General features: G+C 38.0%; 1 protein-coding gene and 1 long non-coding RNA gene across 2 annotated transcripts in view; one reads left to right on the top strand and one right to left on the bottom strand.

Annotated features, from left to right (window-relative positions):
* Nucleotides 1-625: 625 nt before the first annotated feature.
* On the bottom strand, nt 626-5208 carry LOC125282828 (uncharacterized). The gene is made up of 2 exons (XR_007190156.2): nt 5087-5208; nt 626-4177 (listed from the first exon to the last, which is right to left on the bottom strand). It is a non-coding gene; the product is annotated as an uncharacterized LOC125282828 (long non-coding RNA).
* Nucleotides 5175-21476, top strand: part of TMEM30A (transmembrane protein 30A) — a 34239-nt gene continuing 17937 nt past the window's right edge. The window contains 2 exon segments of the mRNA XM_026507067.4: nt 5175-5360; nt 5362-5709. Coding sequence (XP_026362852.1) covers nt 5190-5360; nt 5362-5709 — 519 coding nt within the window. The 5' untranslated portion in view covers nt 5175-5189.

Raw genomic sequence — 21476 nt, 5'->3', positions numbered from 1 at the left:
AAACCTCTGTGCCCACTGAAGATTTTAGATGCAGAGTATTTGGATTAAACAAGAAGACTCTCAATAATCATCGATCTTAAGGGAAGATAGGCTCTCTGCAAAGACAGAGGTTCCTCATCAGACCACTAGATGGCCTATGCCATTTATTTTATTTTATTTTATTTTATTTAAAGATTCTATTTATTTATTTGACAGAGAGAGAGACAGCCAGCGAGAGAGGGAACACCAGCAGGGGGAGTGGGAGAGGAAGAAGCAGGCTCCCAGCAGAGGAGCCTGATGTGGGGCTTGATCCCAGAGCGCCAGGATCACGCCCTGAGCCAAAGGCAGACGCTTAACGACTGCGCCACCCAGGCGCCCCTGGCCTATGCCATTTTAACAAGAAAAGTGTGGTCATTTTCAGTTCACAGAGGCCAAGCACTGGTTTCCACATAGAGCATTGTTGCAAGTAGACAAGTGGGACAAATGGACTGTATAAGCTAACTCTCAAGAATGGGGAGTAACAGTGATCTTGGTTTCCAGGGAAACAACCTAAGATCTTGAGAAAAGGAACACGATCAGCCAGGGTATGGAGTCTTGCAAATCATCAATAATGAGTGCTGAATATGGTTCAACTTTCCCTATGTTCTTTTATTTTTGATCCTATTCTTTCCTGCATGGGGAACCATATAATATCACCCAGACCTTAGGGCCCATTTCCTCAGTTTAGTTTTTGACATCATAAAGATGATGAGGTGTGGCATCTCCTATAACCCCTTGTGCACACATCTTATATGGCACTGACCTCATTATATTTCATTTGTTTGTTGGCGAGTAGTCTCTCCCACTAAAATGTGAGTTGAGAGGAGGTCTGGTTAGTTCCACAAGATTTACTAAATGTCTTTAAGACCGTGGCATTTTTTTCCAGGTGTTGTAAATATAGAGACAAATAAAAACAGTCTCTGACCCTGAGCAGCTTTATCTAGTAGGAAAGACAGACATAAACAGATTTCTCAGAATTACGGTAAGTGCAAGGTAGAGGTCTGTGTAAGCTGCCTTGAACTCTGAGAGGAACTCTTAGCACAGCCCGAGGGACAAAGATTCCTCAAACTGGCTACTGTCCTGCATCTTAAAGGATGAATCGGAATTAGTAAGGCAGTTTAAGTGGAAGTGGGGTCTGAAGTGGGGGAGCAATAGGTTGGATGGGTTAGGAACTGAAGACAGTGGGTGCAAATTATTCTTCTCAGAAGATTCAGTGAAAATAAAAATGTTGTGGAACAGTTTGCTGAAGGAACCCCTACCCTGTCCCTTACATGCACTGGTCAGAGGGCAGTCTAGGAGGTCATGGTTATTTGTTGCCATAAACATTTAGTTCCATTGACCAAAAAAAAGTGTTTCCTTTCTCAGGCTCAGAAGTTGATTTCACATTTAAGTTCATTTTGTGAAAGTCATCTTTCAAGAATATTTTTAAAGAAATAACTTCATAGGTAGTAGTGACCCAAGTGTTTCAAAAAAAACAAGTAATTATGAAATGCCTGCCACACTTCCTCCCCAGACTTCTCATAATTTAAAACTTGAAGAAACAGAAAAAATGTATGTCTAAAAATAGTCCAAATGTTATTATAAGTGGTTAAACATTAAAAAAAAAATTTTTTTAAAGTAGGCTCCATGCCCATTGTGAAGCTCAATGTGAGGCTTGAACTCACAACCCAGAGATCAAGCCCTGAGCTGAGATCAAGAGTCTGATACTTAACTGACTGAGCCACCGCTGCACCCCTTGTTAAACATTTTTAAAGATCTACTTTCCCATGTCTCTATTCTCATGGAGTAATAAGTCTCTTGCTTCCTCTGTCCCCTTTAAAAAATAATTTCACTATTATACATATAATACATGTCAGTTGACTGTCAACTTAGAGATGGCAACATCATATTTGAAGAAAAGAACTTATCTATAATTGACGGCGCCATGGGACGTAATCAACTGAGAGAGTCTATACAGTGGGAGTCACGAAGTCTGAAATCTTATTAGAATTACGTATTTTCATTTAAAGGAAGTGTGGAATTATGAGAAAGGAAACCTTAATTTCCTTCCCAAAACGAGGTTCTTAGGCTGCCTACTTTTTCCTCTGAGACTAGCCATTAAGATATCTTGTTTGACTTGTTATCTGACTACTGACTATGATTATTATTCATGAACTTGCAAAACCTTTCATCACAACACCAACAACCTCAGGCTAATCAGACAATCTCTCAAAGCGAGAACAAAAGGATTTTCTTAAATTCCTAACTGAAAAAGTTTAATAAAAACACAACATAAAAAACAGGAAGAGGTCAACTTTAAAAGCAGTAATTTTTCACAGTCAGTTGGAACCAATCTCTGATGCAATTAATATAACAAATTAAATTTATTATACAAATTCTCTATCATTCTTTCCCTAAACATCTTCTGAGATAATTAAACATGAATATGATTTAGTCCCACCAAAGTTCTCTAAAGTAAGCTGCCATGATTAACTGAATAGAAATTTTTTTTTCCTTCAAAAATAAACAAGCAAAAATACTACCCAGTCACTGAAAACAATTCAAACCATTTCCAGTCCCTAAGAACTTTCTCTGAAATTCACGCTGGTAAAAACTTAGGTACATTTTTTAGGTCTCTTCAATCTTCCCAAACATTGTTATACTACAGCTGTGAGTGAAATGACTTGAATATGGCTAGAAACTAGGAAGCTTAAGCAGCACCAAATACTCAAACGAGTCTAACAAGCAAATCTGTGTGGCACTTTGGCTAAACAGTAAAAAGACCAGCTTCAGTTTCCTCTTCTTAATTCTTTAAATTTCTCAATAGTTATTCAATATTTTTTCTTTAATGTTTCTAGTTACCTGGTTCGGTAGCCTGAACACACCAATTGAGCTACAAAATAAGAAATTATTATGAAACTATCCTGCCAAAAGCTATTCATATATATCTTTGCGGATCATGGGGTTTGCATCTGCTTTATCATTTTGGATTTACTTTTATATTTGGGCTCATGCATTCATTGCACACTTACTGTGTCGACCTGGTAGTCGGCATGAATAACATTCAGCCACATAAATTCTTTTCCCAGGAATCAGCAAGTGAACAATCATTTGAACAATACAAATGTGATCTACATGTACCATCAATACACACATACACACCAGTCACTCCTAGGAACCACAGTGAAAAATGCATAGACTGGTAATCCATTGTGAGACCACTCTTTTGTTACCCCAAAAATGTTGAATAACATTTTAAGATTTTCTACTTCATCAGATTAAATGAAAACAAAAAACAAAAAACTACCTGGTAAGGACAATCACAAAACAATGTATAACCAAGGAAATCATAAAATTCTGAGTCCCCTGAGCTAATGATGTGGACATGAAAAAAATATTAGCTCAGTAAGGCAGCATATTGTGATGGCACAGTACAGAGAGGAAAAGGAACTGTAAGGATATCAAGAGATTGAAATAGGTCATTTCATCTATTTGGCCCTCATCTGAAAATATAAGTTTTAGACAAAAATCTAAGGAAGCTTTCAGTTTCACAACTCTGTGTTTCAGTCAAAACGGAATTTCTAATAAGAAAAAAAAGAGACAAGGAGTTAATCTTTCTTATGAACAAACAAAACTAAAGAAAAAACAGATAAACGTATTCCCATCACTCAGATCACTAGAACAACAAAAATCTGAGAGCGAAATAACTGACCATTTATACAAAATGCTGAGATAGTAATTCTCTTACGGAACTGTAACATTTAGCGGATGTGATAATATAGGTAGAGATGGGAAGAAAAAACTTGCCTTATGCTTTATATTTTCCCATTATATCCAATATTGTTACACAAATTTTTAGGAACCAATGGAACTTAGCAAAAGTATTCCATGCCTTCTCCATTAATTGTGATAAGTCAATGTTTTCCATTTGAGCCCTAGGTTGAAAGTAAACTTGTGTAGATCAAAACAAAAAATACTCACCTATGTTAGCAGTGCTAAGAATTTGAGAGGTAATGGATGTCAGGTAAGCAAGCCAATTGTCTGCCAGATAAACATTTGATTGACTCACATCTTGAGACTTGTAGTCATTTCGAAAATACATTTAATTTTAAATTTGAGGCCTAAACAGTCTTCATTTCCCTTTCGTTGGTTTACCTTATAAAAGGCATAAATACAAAGTCTGAAAGAAAATAAAGTTTGGGTATGTTTTCAGATGATGTGATTTACTCTCTGGTCTGGATTTCAAAGATGCCAATATAATGTGAAATTTATATATATATTTTTAAAAATTTACAAATCATGCTTATTGCAGAAAATTTGGAAAATACATAAAAGTGCAAAAAATATATAGTGCAAAAAATAGATTGCCACGTTTTCGTCGGGCTTTACGCTCTATACCTACACTACTTTGGTATCATTTTAGCTACTTTTTATATATCAGGAGTATCTCCTTGGATCATCAAATACTTAGCAGTTTTAAACTATCTACATAGTATTTCATTTTATGATGATGCCACAATTTGTTGAGGTTTTTTGACTATCAGTAGTAAAGACCTACAGCTTATTACAACAGACTTCTTAAATCAATGTGCAAAAGAGAAAAGCGGACAAAGAAAATAAGGTAAAAGGTAACATGAAGACCATTAGTGGAGGGAAAAAGTGAGAACAAGTGGCAAGACAATAGGGTTAACCAACTGGCATGATTTATTCTTGACTTAGTACAAAAGGGTCAGCCACCACGCATCTCACTTAACGTTTACATTTGCGTCTTGAGTGGAGGTTTATTTATTTTAGAGAAAATCGCCGTTTTATAACCCAAGCAAACACTGCCATCCCACCAGGCTCAAGCTCCCTTGGTAGGGTCTTTTAAATGCGCCGATTCCCTTCAGAGAGGATTTCGAGGTAAGACAAAAACCTGTCCGGCGCCGAAGTCACCAGAAAGACTTCTTTGTCCGCAGTTCCAGGGTTGATGAAGGTGATTTGGGCCGGGCTGGTCGGACGGGCGACCTAGCACCGCCGTCTCCATGATAACCTCAGTAGGAAGCAGGTGAGTGAGAACAGAAGCTTCGGAGAGTGAAGCAAGACACACCTATTGCGTAAGCGTCGAAACCTCTTCGCTTCTAGGGACGCGCCGGCGCAACGTAGCTCCACGCTCCGGGGGTTGAGGCCCTCACTTTGTCGTCACAGGGCAGATGATCACGGTGCGTCCGCCTTCCCCCTCCCCCTTCTATCCTCTTCCCTTTTCCCCTCCCCTTGTCCCTCAGTCTTCTCCCTCCTTCCTCTCTCCCTCCCTCTGGCGTCCCCAGCCCACTCCCGCTTCCGGTCGGCGGCCGTCTGCGGAAGGGTGTCCCGCCTCTTCCGCCTTTACAGCGGAGGTGGCGGCGGCAGCGGCGCCTGCGCGTCTTCTGTCAGGGTCAGCAGGCGGGTCCCCTGGGTGGTCCACCTGCGCGTCGCCGAGCCGCGCCGTGGGGGTCGATGGCGATGAACTATAACGCGAAGGATGAAGTGGATGGTGGACCCCCCTGTCCTCCCGGGGGCACCGCTAAGAACAGGAGACCGGATAACACGGCCTTCAAACAGCAACGGTTGCCGGCTTGGCAGCCCATCCTTACGGCTGGCACGGTGCTACCTACCTTCTTTATCATCGGCCTCATCTTCATCCCCATTGGCATCGGTATCTTCGTCACCTCCAACAACATCCGCGAGATCGAGGTGAGGGGAGGGAGTGGCGGTGGGAGTTGGCGTTGCCCCGGAACCGGGTCCTCCCCGTCTGCTCCACTCCAGCCTCAGCTCCCTGGAGGTTGACAGGCTGGCTCTGCCCTCCCCCGCGTCTTCCCTCTCTTCCTCTGTTTCTCCTTTTTCTTTCTGTGTGTTTCCGGAATTTTGCAGTTTTGTCCGAGCTTCCTCTTGCGATTTACAGGGTTTCAGACAGAATGAATGTTTAATGCAGGGGGTGGGTCAGGTGAAGAACGCCCCTTCAATGTGCGGTTCGTGTGGTTCTCTCGGGATTTTTGCCTCCAACGGAGGTTAAAAAACAGTGGGGAAAAAAAGTTGTTCTGTATAGACGTAACTCCGGGAGAATTGACTTGGTCAGAGTGTCATTACTTGTGTGGGGATTACAGAGTTTAACGTGTTGGCCATTTTTAGGGAAAAGAGCTAGGGTCACAGAGGTATTGCTGATTTTTATGTAAAGAAGTTGTGTTACCAGGTCACATATATTAGGACATATAACCGAAGTGCATAGTACCTTTCATTTTGGGCCAATAAATGCTTTTAGTTGTAAGGCATGATATAGGTAAAAGATAACCAAATCTTCAATTCTAGTTTTGCTTTTAGGCTGCGTTTAATAATCGTGCCCTATATTCGCCCTAGGTTTTTTTTTTTAACCCCCGTTCTAGAATTTAAATTTTTAAAAAAGAGTCAAGGACTACACACAGAATTGGTTGTACACTATCTACTGATTATTTTCCTGATATAAGACATGACAAACCTAGAGAAGCATCTTGACTGTCAGAGCAACAGTCATAGTATCTTCATCTATTTGTAGTGGTGAAGGTAGGTTGATACTAGAATATAAATACTTTGTAGTGATTTCCAGTATTAAAATCTGCTCATTCTCTTTTCTTGTACATCAGAGGGTATTTTTATCTGTTTGTTAGGGTAGGAACTGGTATCACGTTCCCTTGATTTCTTCTATTGTGTCAGGTTATGCCATTTTTTCTAATTTTATTAAATACTTTAAATTTGTGATTTAATGGGACTTTCAGAGTAATATTATTTCAACTACTGGAATAGGCATGAAGATACCTATTTTACAGTATAATCTACAGTGTTACTTCTAAAAGCAAAATCAATATATCCTTTAATTGTACAATGCTCACTTTTAAGTTAATAGTAATAAGAATAGTATCAATAGCATAGTTTTTAAATCTTTTACTAAAAATTCATTTTTTTGTTTAATAACTGGAGAAAGGGCCACAGTATGTTTCCTCAGCATGTATTTTTATTTGTTTTATCATTTTATCTCCCTAATAGTCCTGCAAATATGGTACTTATTCACTTAACCACACTAGGATCAATTAGGATATGAGCAAAATAGTGTAATGCAAGGACTTATAGATTCTAGGTTGATGTTAGGCAAAACTGGTGTTAAATTCCAGCTCAGCTACTACTCTTGGAAAACTTTCTCTCTCCATGCCTAAGTTTCTTCACCTGTAAAGTAGGTGAATAATGCCTGTCTTATAAAATGTGAGAGTTAGAAACAATATAGATAATATTCCTGGCACTAAGTTTTTACAATAAATAGTTACTGTCGATATGATAATCACTATCAGGAGACGAGAAATGGAATCAAGAGAGGTTGATATTTGTTGCTAAGCTAGCAGAGTATTGTATAAAATTGAGATAGAAACCTAGATGTCTTGATTCCCAGCCTTCATCTTTTACACTACACAGGAACCCTAACTGCATTGTGAGTAGTTAAGTAGAAGAAAATAATTTAACATTAGAAATTTGATCATTTTACTTAAACTTAAGATATTAAGATGAAAGTAGCAATACTTTGGAATTTTACGCTATGGGAATTTACTGAACTATCAGAACTCCGTTAATATTTACGATACTATGAAAATAAAAATGTACTTTCTTTAAAACTTTTGGGTTCTGAAATAAATTTGTTTCTTCACACTAAGTAGTTGTTGAAATGGAAATTTCGTGACTAGTTCTCATGTATGTAATTCTGATTTCGAGGTGTCTGAGGAGTCTTCTGCACCTTGGTCTGGTTAAAACAGCATTGAAGAGTCAAGGCAGTAGAGTTGAGGTCTCAGCTCTGTTACTCCCTAGTTTGTGATCCTAGGTATGTTTTTGAGTCTTAGTTTCTTTTTCTTGAAGAATCAAAAAATTCAGTCTAGATGATCTCTGATATGCTGTTCAAATCTAAAATAATCTATGACTTCCGGCTTTAATGGGGTTTAAAAAAATGCTGTGTATTCGGATTGGATCACCTTTAGAACCAGAGGAAATGAAAGTTAGGAATGATCAGGAATTTTTTTTTTTTTTAATTTTTATTTATTTGTTTGACAGAGAGAGAGGCAGCGAGAGAGGGAACACAAGCATGGGGAGTGGGAGAGGGAGAAGCAGGCTTCCTGCTGAGCAGGGAGCCCAATGTGGGGCTCGATCCCAGAACGTTGGGATCATGACCTGAGCCAAAGGCAGATGCTTAACGACTGAGCCACCCAGGCGCCCCTAATCAGGAATTGACACACTGACAATACAGTTGTGTAAATAGAATCACAATTTTTAAAAATTTGGCTGTTAGAGGCACGCCTGGGTGGCTCAGTTGGTTAAGCAACTGCCTTCAGCTCAGGTTATGATCCTGGAGTCCCAGGATGAAGTCCATATCAGGCTCCCTGTTCAGCAGGGCGTCTGCTTCTCCCTCCAACCCTCCCCGCTCTCATTCTCTCTCTCTCTCTCTCTCTCTCTCATTTTCTCTCTCTCAAATAAATAAATTAAAAAAAAAAAATTGGTCTGTTAAATATGTAGAAAATTGGTTCTGGTTTAGGGTGGAATACTAAACCTAGAGAACATCCCCAAAATATACATGCTTGTTTCTGCCAGCTCTCCACCCTATGTTAGCCACTAGTTTAGGTTAAAATATGTTGAGGGTTGGGGCGCCTGGGTGGCTCAGTCAGTTAAGTGACTGACTTCAGCTCAGGTAATGATCCTGGTGTCCTGGGATCCAGCCCTGCATGTCTGGGCTCCCTGCTCAGCAGGCAGTCTGATTCTCCCTCTCCTTTTGACCCTGCCCCCTGCTTGAGCTCTTGCTGGCATGCTCTCTCTCTCAAATGAATAAATAAAAAATCTAAAAAAAAATATGTTGAGGGTTATTAAAAGTAAATGGGTAATGAGAAGTCCTTGCCAACTTCTACACTGTTGCTCACACTTTAGCCTATTTCCTTAATTTCGAAAACTTCAAGAACTTTCATTGCTATAGTACATCAAATTACTAGGCAAGAGGAGACTTGTCAAATAAGAATGCTTTTGTAATAGAGCTTAAAGTGCTAAGATGCAGAAATCCGATTTTTTAGACACAAAAATCAGTGGGTCTTTACCCTTCTCCCAGAAATGTTATATTAAATTATTCTTGTAAAGCTCATTGGACTCTCTTGAAAAAGGTATAAAAAAGATATTTTTAAATTTTAATGCTTATATTTGGCAGTATTATCTCCCCAGCCCCATTCTGTTAGGTTTGTGTATCTTGTTTAGTTGGTTTTTAGATTTTCCACCATCTAGTTCAGTGAGGTCATTAGAAAACTAAAGTTGTTAATTTTATCATTTGTAAGAGAATATTTTAAATATTTAATATGTCAACACTGTGCTTTAATATCTTCATTTATTATTAGTAGCAAGGAATTTCCTTTAATTTGGCAGTTGTAGGAGTCAGGTACATCCTTTTATGGCAAAAATAATGATTTTCTAGTCTAGGGCCCTTGTTGGTCAGGCTGAACTATTACTTGAATAGAGCTAACTTGAAAAAGGTAATGAGGTATTCTTTTGCAAAGGCATCAGTGTGAAGTTATGTAGTTTTAAATTAATGGTTGGAATCAGATGAGTACATTTTCCAAAGTAATACTCAGAGTAAATTTAAAAACTAAATATTTAATTCAAATTAATATTGCCGTAAGTGTTCAAGAGACATTTTCATTAAATTTTAGTGGCGTCGAACCCCCCCCCCCCCCGCCCCGCAACATGTTTGATAGAGAAATCCCAACTCTTCTCTGCTTTTATCTTACTCTGTCATTTACTGCCCTCAGTTACTTAATCCTGGTTATTTTCTGTTTCCCTAATTCCCTAATTAGATTCCTTTATAACTTGGATTCTTACATAATAAGATTTTTTAAGAGGATTAGATTTCTCTTCTGCATTTAGTAGTATTCCTTGTTTATTCTTAGTCTACAGCTAAGAGTCAAGGAAGAATAAATTGCTGTGTAGAAATGATTGTTAAAGATAAGGCACTGTATGTTAAGAAATTTAAAATTTTAATATTCAAATGAATTGCAGTGTCTTAGAAGCAGACTCTTGGAAATTAAGAGGTTGTGGTGTGTTTTAATTTGTTTCTCAAGCAACTTTAGTATTAGAGCGAGGCATAGCAAAGTAAATATGGCTGGCCCAGACCATTTTGTCAAGCTCAGGAACTGAGGCTGGTTCTATAGATGAACATTTGTAATTGGTTTGATGATAGAGAACGCTAACTTTGGACCCCAATTATGTGAAATGTTATCCCTCCCAAAATAATTTCATTCTTATTAGTAGACCTGTGTTATCAGAAAATTGTATGCAAGTTGTTAAGATATTTTGAATTTCATCAATAAAAATTTGTGCAAAGTTGTATTCTTTTGTTATATAAAGAACCTATATAATATCCTCGACCTTGCTTCTTGGTTTGCAAAGCCTAGAGTGTTTACTTTCTGGCTCTTTACAGAAAAGAATTTCCTGCCCTTGATTTAGAGTTTTAAAGGAACATACTGGCAAATTTATCATGTATTACAAAAATAGCAGTGTTTAACTTTCTAATTCTCAATAATCTTTCAAGGTAGATATAATGATCCCTGATAATTGCTTGTGTTCAACCTCCTTTGTATACATTTAGTAGATAAAAAATGCCTTAGCTAAACTTACATTAATTTTGGCTCAGTTTGATACCATTCTTCATTTCTTTGTTACAGTCTGATAAAGTTCAAGCAACCTTTAAAAAATTGCTTTTGAAATTTTTATTTTGGAGAAAGGATAAATTCTTTAGTGTGGAATTATTAGTTCAAAGGTGTACTTAAAATGCCACTTTAAAAACTTAATCTAATTAATACTTAAAATGATTTACCTTATTACTCAGCATTTTGTTGGGTGACCTGTTTAGGTCTTCTATTGATTTCCTTTAAGACAGATTTACATTCAAAAATGGAAGTTTTCCAGTCCTTCTTATACAGTGTAAAAACTGCATGTCCTTCAAATTCCTCCTTTCCGAGCACATTAAATTCAGTTTGTTTCTGAGGAATAGGATGTATTTTTAGAATTACTAAGAAGAAGTGACAGTTTTATTTAGAGGAACGAGTACAATGGTAGCAAAACAAAGCTGAGAAATATGATAACTCTTAAACTAATCTAGTCATCTACATCTGTTGTTCTGTTTTACTTCAGTCCTTTGTGTTTTGTATTTAAGCTAATGGGCAGGTCTACAGTTTATCATTGTATTCTCTACTGTGCCTTGTATGCGTTTGACATTTTATAAGCATTAATTTTTAAAAATAAGGGAACTGTACTTCCTCTTCCCTGGTGGCCTCTTTCTTTCTGGGGTAAGTTATAGACTGTTGTCTTTAATATGAACTTTCCCCCCCTACCTTTACTGACGTATATAATTGATAAATAAAAATTGTATATTTTAAGGTGTTCAGTGTATGGTGGTTTGATATATGTATGTATACATTGTGAAATGATCGCCATAATCAAGCTGATTAACACATCCATCACCTGCCACAGTTACCTTTTTAAAAAGATTTTTTTTGGTGTGAACACTTTGGTGAGAGTGCTTAAGGTCCACTCTTAACAAAACAAGTGCTGGTGAGGGTGTCGAGAAAAGGGAACCCTAGTGGAATGTAAATCGGTACAACCATTGTGGAAGATCCTCAAAAAATTGAAAAAAGAACTACTGTATGATCCCACAGTCCCACTACTGGGTATATATCCAAAGGAAGTGAAATTAGTATCTGGAAGAGTTATTTGCACTCCCATATTCACAAACTTTGTGTTGTTTATATCCAATAGATTTTATTACAATCTGGACATTAGGTCAGGCTACCCTTGAATTTTAGCTGATAAAGGATTTAGTGGGTTTGGGTGGTAAAAACTCATAGACTGAATTAAAATTTATCAAGAGTTTTAATTGACATCGAGCACATTATGTAAAGTGCTGTTCTGGACATAGTGAACGTTAGAAAAATGTGGACAGGGCCTCTCTAAAAAAATTTTTTTTTGCCCAAGCAGAGAGTCCTTAAGAACCCTAGAATCTTTTGGGGATATGAGATCATACATCTAAAAGGAAGACTAAGCCTTGCTAGTTGAGTGGCACAAGCAGAACGTACCTTAATAGTTCAAAGGAGGATAAGATCACATCTGTCTTTAATAACCATGAGAGGCTCTGTGGTGGAAGTGGGCTTTAAGCTGGGACTGGAAGGATAAATAACACTTCTAAATGGGAGGTTGGATGCATTCCAAGAAAGGAGATTAATATGCGCAAAGGTGTAGTGACAGAAAATCAAAAGGTGTGTAGAGAAAATAGGAGTAAGGGCAAATAAGCCAGTGCCAGATTGTGGATAGACTTCGAGTATTTGATAATGAGTATATTAAACTAGGAAAATGATGGTGATTCATACAATGTGTATCTGTTAGGATTGGGTTCAACACTGAGGAATTAAGATTTCCTTCTCATGTAAAAATCCCTTAGAAACACAGTCTCTGGCTAGGGTGGAGGTACCGTTTCATGGGGTCCTCACTCTGTCTAGTTTACGGCTCTGCCATTCTTAGGGATTGGATCTGATGCTAACAGTCCAGAGTGGTGGATAGAGCTCTGTTGTCACATCCTTTTCCAGGCAGCAGTGTGAAAGAAGAGATAAAAAACAAAGGGATAGGCCTTTTAAAGAAGGTTGGAGGAAGCTGCCACATACTGCCTCCACTTAGTAACAAGGCCGCACTAGCTGTAAGGGAGGCTAGAAATGTGGCCTTTATTTTGATAACAAGATTCTCAGCTGGTAAATTTTTTTTTTAATTAAAGTGTTTATTTTAATTTCAGTGTAGTTAACGTACAGTGTTACATTAGTTTCAGGCGTACAATACAGTGATTCAACAGTTCTGTACATTATTCAGTGCTCACCATGGTAAGTGTACTCTTTAATCTCCATCCTCTATTTCACCCATCCCCCCGCCTATCCCCCCCCCCCCCCCGTAATCATCAGTTTGTTCTGTATAGTTAATAACTGAGTTTTAAGCTGTGGAAGAAAGGTAGCACAGAAGTTGAGGTTGGAAGATGTTAGGAGTCTCTGCAAAATAAGGCTATATATAGAAAGATTTGTCTGGTGGTAATATATGGAGTGGATGGGAGCTAAATCATCTCGATGTAAGTCTAGTAGTTAGACACTGAAAAATAGATTGCATTTTTATATTGATTATAATATTCAGTTGAATTTGATTTCATAGTAAAAGGCATTATGTGTTTTGTATGTGAAAAGCAAATCTAGGTGTATCACTTTTGCTGATAAGTTTTTTTTAAAAATAGGTTAATAGAAGGAATTTTAAATATCATCACTTTCCTCTTATTTTCTTCAGCTTCTCTTTTTTCCTTCTCTGTTCAGCATATAAGTGTGTTCCAGTTTTACCTCTTAAAAAATGAAAAGTCCTATCTTAATTATGTTTAGTAATAAAGATATGAATGACTTACCTTTGAGTGTTTACCATGCTAAGAATTTTACATACATATGTCATTTGATATAGTCACACAATGGTAATGTTGTTATTCTTTTTTTTTTTTTCCTTTGAAAGGATATGTTGAGTCTGAGATTAAGTCGTTGCTTAGTCACATTGCTAGAATTCAGATCCTAGCATTCTTACCTCTTGTTTTGATTCTTGTAGGTGCTGGTCTGTATTCTCTTTTTCCACACAGTCTGTTAGAGAAGAAGGGTCCACACTTGTTGATAATGTACATTCTCATCTTTCATTAACTTCTTAATTCACTGTATCCGAAGTATGTTGGGTAGTAAAAAGTGCTATGAAGAAAAATGAAGGAAAGGGAATAGGATGGGTTGAAGAATGGCTGACAGTTTTAAATAGAATAGTCAGGGAAGAAGTGGTATTTGAGTAAATATCTGAAAGAAGTCAGGGAATGAGCCATACTGATCACTGAGGGAAGGATGTTCCACGTAGAAGAACGAGTAAGAGCTAAAGTCCTGAAGAGTGTGTTTAGTAGGATGTTTGAGGAACAGCAGAGGCCAGTGTGGCTGGAGTAGAGTGAAAAGTGGAAAAGAACAGAAGATGAGGTTAGAGTGGTAAAGTAGTGGGCTGCACAGCACATGGGCGGCCACTATAAGGATTTTGGGAGCCACTGAAAAGTTTCACACAGATAGGTGACACGATCTTACTTATGGTTAAAAGAGTCACTCTGGCCATGATACGGAGAATAGTACCTGGGGGATAAAACTAGAAGCAGGTATGGGAAAGCGAGAATGTCCTGTCTTCTTCAGAGTCCCTCTAGCTGGACTAAGAATCAAAATGACATGAGACAGATTAACAGGAGAAGATTAAATTTAATAGTGTACATATGGGGAATCCACATAGACATGGAAATTCCCAAAACAGGCAAAATGAGGTGTGTGTGTGTGTGTGTGTGTGTGTGTGTGTATTGAACTAAGTAGAAGGGTAGGGGGTCTGGAATTTCAAAGGGAAAGACTGTAGTTCACAGGAATATGAGTAATTGCTTGGTAAATAAATGTTTGCCGGGCCACTCAGAAACAATGGCACGTAGAAGACTGATCAAGCAGGCTTTGCTAGGTTCTTCCCTGTCTACCGTATCTAGTTCATAGTAGAATGTAGTTATCTATGGTGATAGCTCTCTCCTGGAGCAGGTCCTGTAAATTATTTTTAGGCAGTTGTGGGGAAGGTAAAACCTTTTCCTGAGTCTGCTTTTTAACTTAAATGATCTTTATACCACAATGACCCATCTTGGAGCAGCTTGCCCTCTGCCCCCACACAGGGAAACCACATAAGGGTCTACTGCAGTAACTCAAGCAGGAGGTGAGGGTGGCCACAGCAGAATAGTTGCAGTAAAAAGCAGATTTAGAATATATTATGATGTAGATATCACGTATAAAATTTATTCATTTGTTTACTTACTACATATTGAATTATTAAAACAGGCAAATGTTGGATTAATAAATTTTTATTAAAAAAAGAATATATTATGAAAGTAGAGCTAATAGAATTTTCTCAGGTAGTGAACGTGGGGGGTGAGAGAAATTGTAGAATCAAAGATAACTTTAAGATAGTTTGACCTGCATTGGAAGGATGGAGTTATAATTTATCGAGTTGGGGGAAGACTGCAGAAATAGTTTTGGTACGGTAGTAGGGGTTTTGGGGGGTGAGAAGCTGAAAAAAAAAGTTCTGTTTTTGACTTGTTAGGATGAGATGCCTTTTTAGACATCCAAGTTGAAAATCATGAGTAGGCAATTGAATATATGAATCTAGGGGGAAGGTTGAGACTTGGGTTACAAATTTTGAGGGTTAATCAGCATAGATGATTTATAAAGACATAGATGGAATGAAGTCAAGAGAGTAGTTACAGGTCAAAGGAAAGTGAGAGCATCTAGACAGCCCGGAGTCACTCCAGTGTTTGTGGACGTTGGGGAGATGAGGAGGAACAGCAAAGGGGATTGGAAAGGAGCAGCCAGTGAGGTAGGAGAAAAACAAGATAAACGTGGTGTCCTGGAAACCAGTTTGAAGGAAAAGCGTGTGAACAATAACTCCTAGTGCTCCTGCTGATAGTTCACATAACGGGAGGACTGAGAGCTGACCTTTGAGTTACATGACACATTTCACAACACGAAAAGCGGTGATGAACCTGTCCTACAGTGAGTGCAATCACCATCCACATGGTTTTTCACACCAGAAATCCTGGAAGTCAAGCTAAGCTTACTTATCATCATCCCATCTCTAGGCACTAAGTTCTATAGATTCTACTTTTTATATTTTGAATCTGTCTTTTCCCCATTTCCACTGCTCTTTTCTTAGTTTGGGTTCTCGATATTTCCCACCTGGATTATTGCGGTAACATTCTATTTTCTTTGCTTCTAGTCTGGTATTTTCTTTCATTACTGACAGGGTGATTTTTTTTTTTTTTTTTTTTTTTTTTTTAGCTAGTCTGAATATTTCATTTTCTTGCTTAAAATTTCTCCTACGACTCCTTCTCCTATTCAGGCTTATGTTCAGACCCCTTAACGTGGAATGTAATTTTCTTCAAGATAGGCTACTTTTCTGCTTCTTTAGCCTCACCTCCTACCACTCCCCTCCCCTTTGCTCTAGCCATAGCAAACTACTGTAGTTTCTGGAATGTGGCATGCTGCCAGGTCTACCCGAAATGTCCTTCCTTTTCTTATTCTGTCATTTGTTTCAAATTTCATTCCTGTCAACACTATGGAAAATGTTCCCTGATTCCTCCCTTTCCCCACCTCATATAAATGCTTGTCAGGTTCCACAGGTATTAGCTTATGGCCTTTCATAACATCAAATTATATCCTGTAATTATTAACATGACTTTCTATTTCATTAGTCTGTAAATTCTTTTGTAGTATGAATAATGTATTTTTCCATTATGTATTCCCATCCTATAGCACAATGGTTGGCATCTAATAGGGGCTAAGATGCTTTAATGAACAAATTAATCGATTAAACTGAATGAGTACAATCAAGAAATTTTAAAACAGTTTATTGAGAGTTTTTTGATCATCTGAATGGTATTTTGTGTCTGAAGGAGTTACTGAAATTAGCCAAGGAAAGTGTTACAGCGTACAAGATGAAACTTATATTAATATGATATCTACCCATGTCTAAAGGCAAAACAAATTTGCCTTTTGAACAGTCATGTAGAGAGTGCTGAAAATTTTGCAAACAGGTTGATTGGCAAATGTTGCAGCAAAGGAGGGGAGGTGCAGGGTTTTAAAAATGGCATAAAATACACCCCCTGCTCCGATACACAAACACAGACTTTTTGAGGTTTATTTTAAAAGGAAGTGCTGTTATATACATATTAGTTCTGAAAAATTGGAAACCATAGACCAACAGTTACATGGATTTGTAGTTTAATTTCTAAAATTAATTGAAATTATTTAAGAATGATTATATGATATTACAGCATCTAATAGCATTGTTCATCAGTACACTAAGTTGGCTGTTGTTCTAAGTTCTCAGGTCTCACATTATATACAATTATGTTTAGTTTTGAAAAAAAAATTTTAACCTCGTTTTTTAGAAGATATAATGTACTTTCCCCCCTCCCTTTAAAAATATTAGCATGAGGTCTCGAAGTTTGATCTGTAGTGGAAGCAATGAGAGTCAAAATTCAGGGATACTAAGTATATTGCTGAGGAAGAATTAGCAAAACTTGGGGGCTAATGCCAAAGTTGATGTCGAGATTTGAACTTGGATACTTGGTACGGTGGTGATGTTGTAGCCAGGGCACAGGGGTGCAAGAGCACCTGGCTCTGGGGGTCCCAAATAGATCAGGTTCGGTTAGTCATCGCTGACAAGATCCAAAGACAGAAAGAGGAGTGGTGGTGAAACAAGAAAAGAATCTATTTCAGTGTGGCCAACATGGGAGGGTGTAGACTAGTTTCCCAAAGGCTATCTCCAAAGTGTCAAAAATACTTCTAGGTTTATATAAGAAAAATGTGGGACAAATGGCAGTGGGTACAGGCAGGTGGGCAATAAAGGTCAGGTGAGTCATTGTCTTGGGGGTCAGTCATGCTGGTCTTGCTGGCTCAGGGGAGTCCTTATTGCTGAGAGGGTAATTTTGGTTCCCAATCATGGGGATGCTTTGCCTGTAGGGTCTTTTGCTTGATGGAAGCGATAAACTGGAAAGAACTTAATCAATTAGAAAGTACAGACTGAAGCCAAATTGGAGGTAGTTGAAGTAAGTCCTCTTTCAGTACCGTTTACAGGGTATCAAAAAACAACCGTTGAGTGTGAAATTAAGGGATTTAATGAATTATCATTATTGATTTTTTTAAAGTCAAGTTTTTAGGGAAGCACAACCAAAAAGGATTTAAAAAATTGTATACATACAGTATGCTTAATTTTGAAAAGCTCACCATAGATTTTAAGTAGAGATGGTGAGAGTTTCAAGTAGGATGGAAGAAAGTCAAGCAAGTGAATACATCTAGAAATATAAAAAAGGGAACTGAGGGTGGAGATGAGACCAGTGACGATTTAGAGAGGCAGTATAATGGATGCCACATGATACGAGGTAGCGTGAAGTTATCGTCAGGAAGTAGCCCTGGAGACCAAGGTAAAAGCCACTAATATTTGAACATCAGTTGGACAATACAAAAACAATATTTTATATAGAAATGACCATGTATTTCCTCAAAGTAGAAAGCTCTGCTTTACTCATTAATTATCTGTTCCTTTAATCTGCCCTGTTATATAGGTTGGAACATAATTAGCAAAGCCCTTTTCATCAGTTCCATCCTAGGCAGTTTTTATAATTTGATAACCCTAGTAAGACTTTTAAGGGATAAACTAAAACTTTATGTTGAAATTTATTTTTTGTTGTTTGTAGAAATGGGTTAAATGCCATATATAAAACTTTGTGTGAAATTTATATTATAAATTTATATTTCAAACACTAAAAATTAAGATAGTCTTGGGATGATATTGTCCGGGAGGAAGAATTTATGCTACCCTTTCAAGGTCTTTCTAGGTGAATTAAGAATCAAATTGACATGAGACAGATTAACAGGAGAAAATCAAATCTGGTAATGTATGTACGGAAAACCCACACAGACCTGGAAATCCCAGACGGGCAACATTATGCCAATATATGAGCTGAGAAGAGGAGTAGGGGTATGAGGATACAAGGGAGAAAAAGGCCGTTAGCAGGAAGGTAAAAGGAGGTATTTAGAAAACAAAGGTTGCCCTGTTTTGTAGGTAAGTTTCTTAGGTTAAGAGGAATCTCTGTTAGTAGCTCTCTTCCTGGTATAAGCAGGCAATTGAGGGGGAGGTGAAGAGCATTTCCTTAGTCTGCTGGGTTTTGATTACTTTTAACTGAAAATAAGGTTCATGCCAAAGTGGCCCATCTTGGGGCTGCCTACCTTTGACCCTGGCAATATCTACTTATCATAACAAATTTTTTTAAAAGATTTTATTTATTTGACACAGAGAGGAGAGAGCACAAATAGGCAGAGCAGCAGGCAGAGGGAGAGGGAGAAGTAGGCTCCTGGCTGAGCAGGGAGCCCGATTCAGGGCTGGATCCCAGAACCCCGGGATCATGACCTGAGCTGAAGACAGATGCTTAACTGACTGAGCTACCCAGGCACCCCAATAAAGTTGTTTTTAATCTCTTTTAGTTGAAAAATATGAAGATATGGTACCGTTTAAAACATCAGAACATTCACAATTGACACCAATTTTATTTTTAAATATAATGGCTTTATTTAAAAGATGTTATTAATTTTTTGAGAGGAAGGGAGGAGCAGAGAGAAAGGGACAAGTGGACTCCCCGCTGAGCGCTTATCAGGAAGCAGGGCTTGATCTCAGGACCCTGAGATCATGACATGACCTGAAATCAAGAGTTGGATGCTTAGCTGACTGAGCCACGCAGGAACCCCAAAATATAATGGCTTTTAAATTGACTTCCACATTTCTAAATGATCATATGGTGCATGCCATTCAAGATCATTGGAAGCAGCAGTGCAGTCTAATGGACAGAACAGTGTCTTTGGAGTTGGACAGATATGATTCTGAATTGAATTGTGTCCCCCCAAAACGATGTGTTGAAATCCTACTCCTAGTACCTATGAATGTGACTTTATTTGGAAAAAGAGTAAGATGTAATCAGGTTAAGATGAAGTCATTTTGGTGGGCTCCTATCCAATATGACTGATGTCCTTATAAGGAGAGATAGACATGCACAGAGGGAAGGTGATGTGAAGACAGAGACATAGGGAGAATCATGTAGCAATAGAGGCAGAGGTGGGGTGATTGCAGCTGCAAGCCAAAGAATACCAAGAATTGATGGCCACTACCAGAAGCTAGGAGGAGGCAAGGCAGGAATCCCTCTTTCCTGCTGACTCCTTGAATTCAGACTTCTAGTGCCCAGACTTGTGAGAGAATAAATTTCATTTTGTTGTAGGACGCCCAGTTTGTGGCAGTTTGTTACAGTAGCCCCAGGAAACAAGTGTAGTCACATACCAGCCTTTTGGTTTGGGGGAATTATTTAACCTCTGAATTTTCAATTTCCTGTCTGTAAAAGGTTAAGAGCAGTTCTGGCATGGAGAAGACATTTGGAAAATAATAGTTAGTTTTGCTATTGCTGTCCTTTCTTTAACGATAATTTACATTATTTGCTACCTAATTCATTAATTTATCATTTCCAAATGTGAGATTGAAACTCACTGATTGAATTAGAAGTAAAATCCTTGGGGTGCCTGGGTGGCTCAGTTGGTTGAGCCCCTGACTTCAGCTCAGGTCGTGATCCCAGGGTTGTGGGATGAGCCCTGTATAGTCTCTTGGTTCCCGCTCAGTGGGGAATCCACTTGTCCCTCTCCCTCTGTCCCTACCCCTGTTTGTGCTTTCTCTATCAAATAAATAAATAAAATCTTTAAAAAAAAAGATAAAATCCTTGTTTATTGTTCCCACTCAGATTCTCTAATTTATGGAAACATACAACAGATTTCTTATGATCCATAGAATTTGATTAGAATATAAAGAATTACATTTGTTCTGTAGCTATAAGTTTAGAATTAAGCTTTTGATTTTTTTTAAAACTAATCTTCAAAAAAGATTAAAATAGTGACTGAATCTTAAAAAAATTCAATTGCTTTTGAGAGGCTGTAAATTATTATTTTTTAAATTTTCTTTTTCTCTCTTTTTTTTTTTAAGATTTTATTTATTTGAGAGAGAGAGAGAGAAAGAGCAAGTGCATGAGCAGGGGAGGGCAGAGGGAGAGGGAGAAACAGACTCCCCACTGAGCGGGGAGCCCCATGTGGGGCTTTATCCCAGGATCCCGGGATCACGACCTGAGCTGAAGGCAGACGCGTAACCGACTAAGCCACCCAGCTGCCCCTGTAAATAATTTAAATATGGATGTTTATTTCTTCCCTTCACTCTGTTTATCTGGTGAGCATTTTCAAGCGGAATTTTTCTACAGTGATGTATTACCTGTTAATAAAAAAATAAACATTTTAAATACTTTATATTATCGGTACTGTAGGATACCCTGCTGCCTTATTGTACTTGTTACTTCTCTCACACAATCTGTACCTACCTTCTTTCCTACCAGTGTGAAAGGATCATAGATTTTGGAGAAAAGCAGAGCTGGGTTCGAATTCTTGCTCATAATTACTAAGAGGGTAATCTTGAGAAAATTACTAAACTTTCCTAAATAGCAGTTTTCTAGGTTAAGATAAGGAAAACAAAAACAAACTTTGCGGGACTATTGTACTTTTTAATGAGACGATGTGTATTAAGTGCTTATTATGTCTGGCACTTAGCGTGCATTCAATAAACAGTAGCCAGTAAAACACAGAGTATCATTATGGCTCCAGTTTACCTTCCTTAGCCTTATTTCCTTCCAACATGAAAACTGTCCATAAATCCAAAGTGTTTATGCTCATTGTCGTGAAATATAGCTGTGCCCTCTTCCTTCTTGCTTCTCTAATGCCCCC

Source organism: Ursus arctos, unplaced genomic scaffold (assembly GCF_023065955.2).
Source record: "Ursus arctos isolate Adak ecotype North America unplaced genomic scaffold, UrsArc2.0 scaffold_29, whole genome shotgun sequence".
NCBI classification, from domain to species: Eukaryota; Metazoa; Chordata; class Mammalia; order Carnivora; family Ursidae; genus Ursus; species Ursus arctos.
This window is presented reverse-complemented; position numbering and strand designations above follow the sequence as displayed.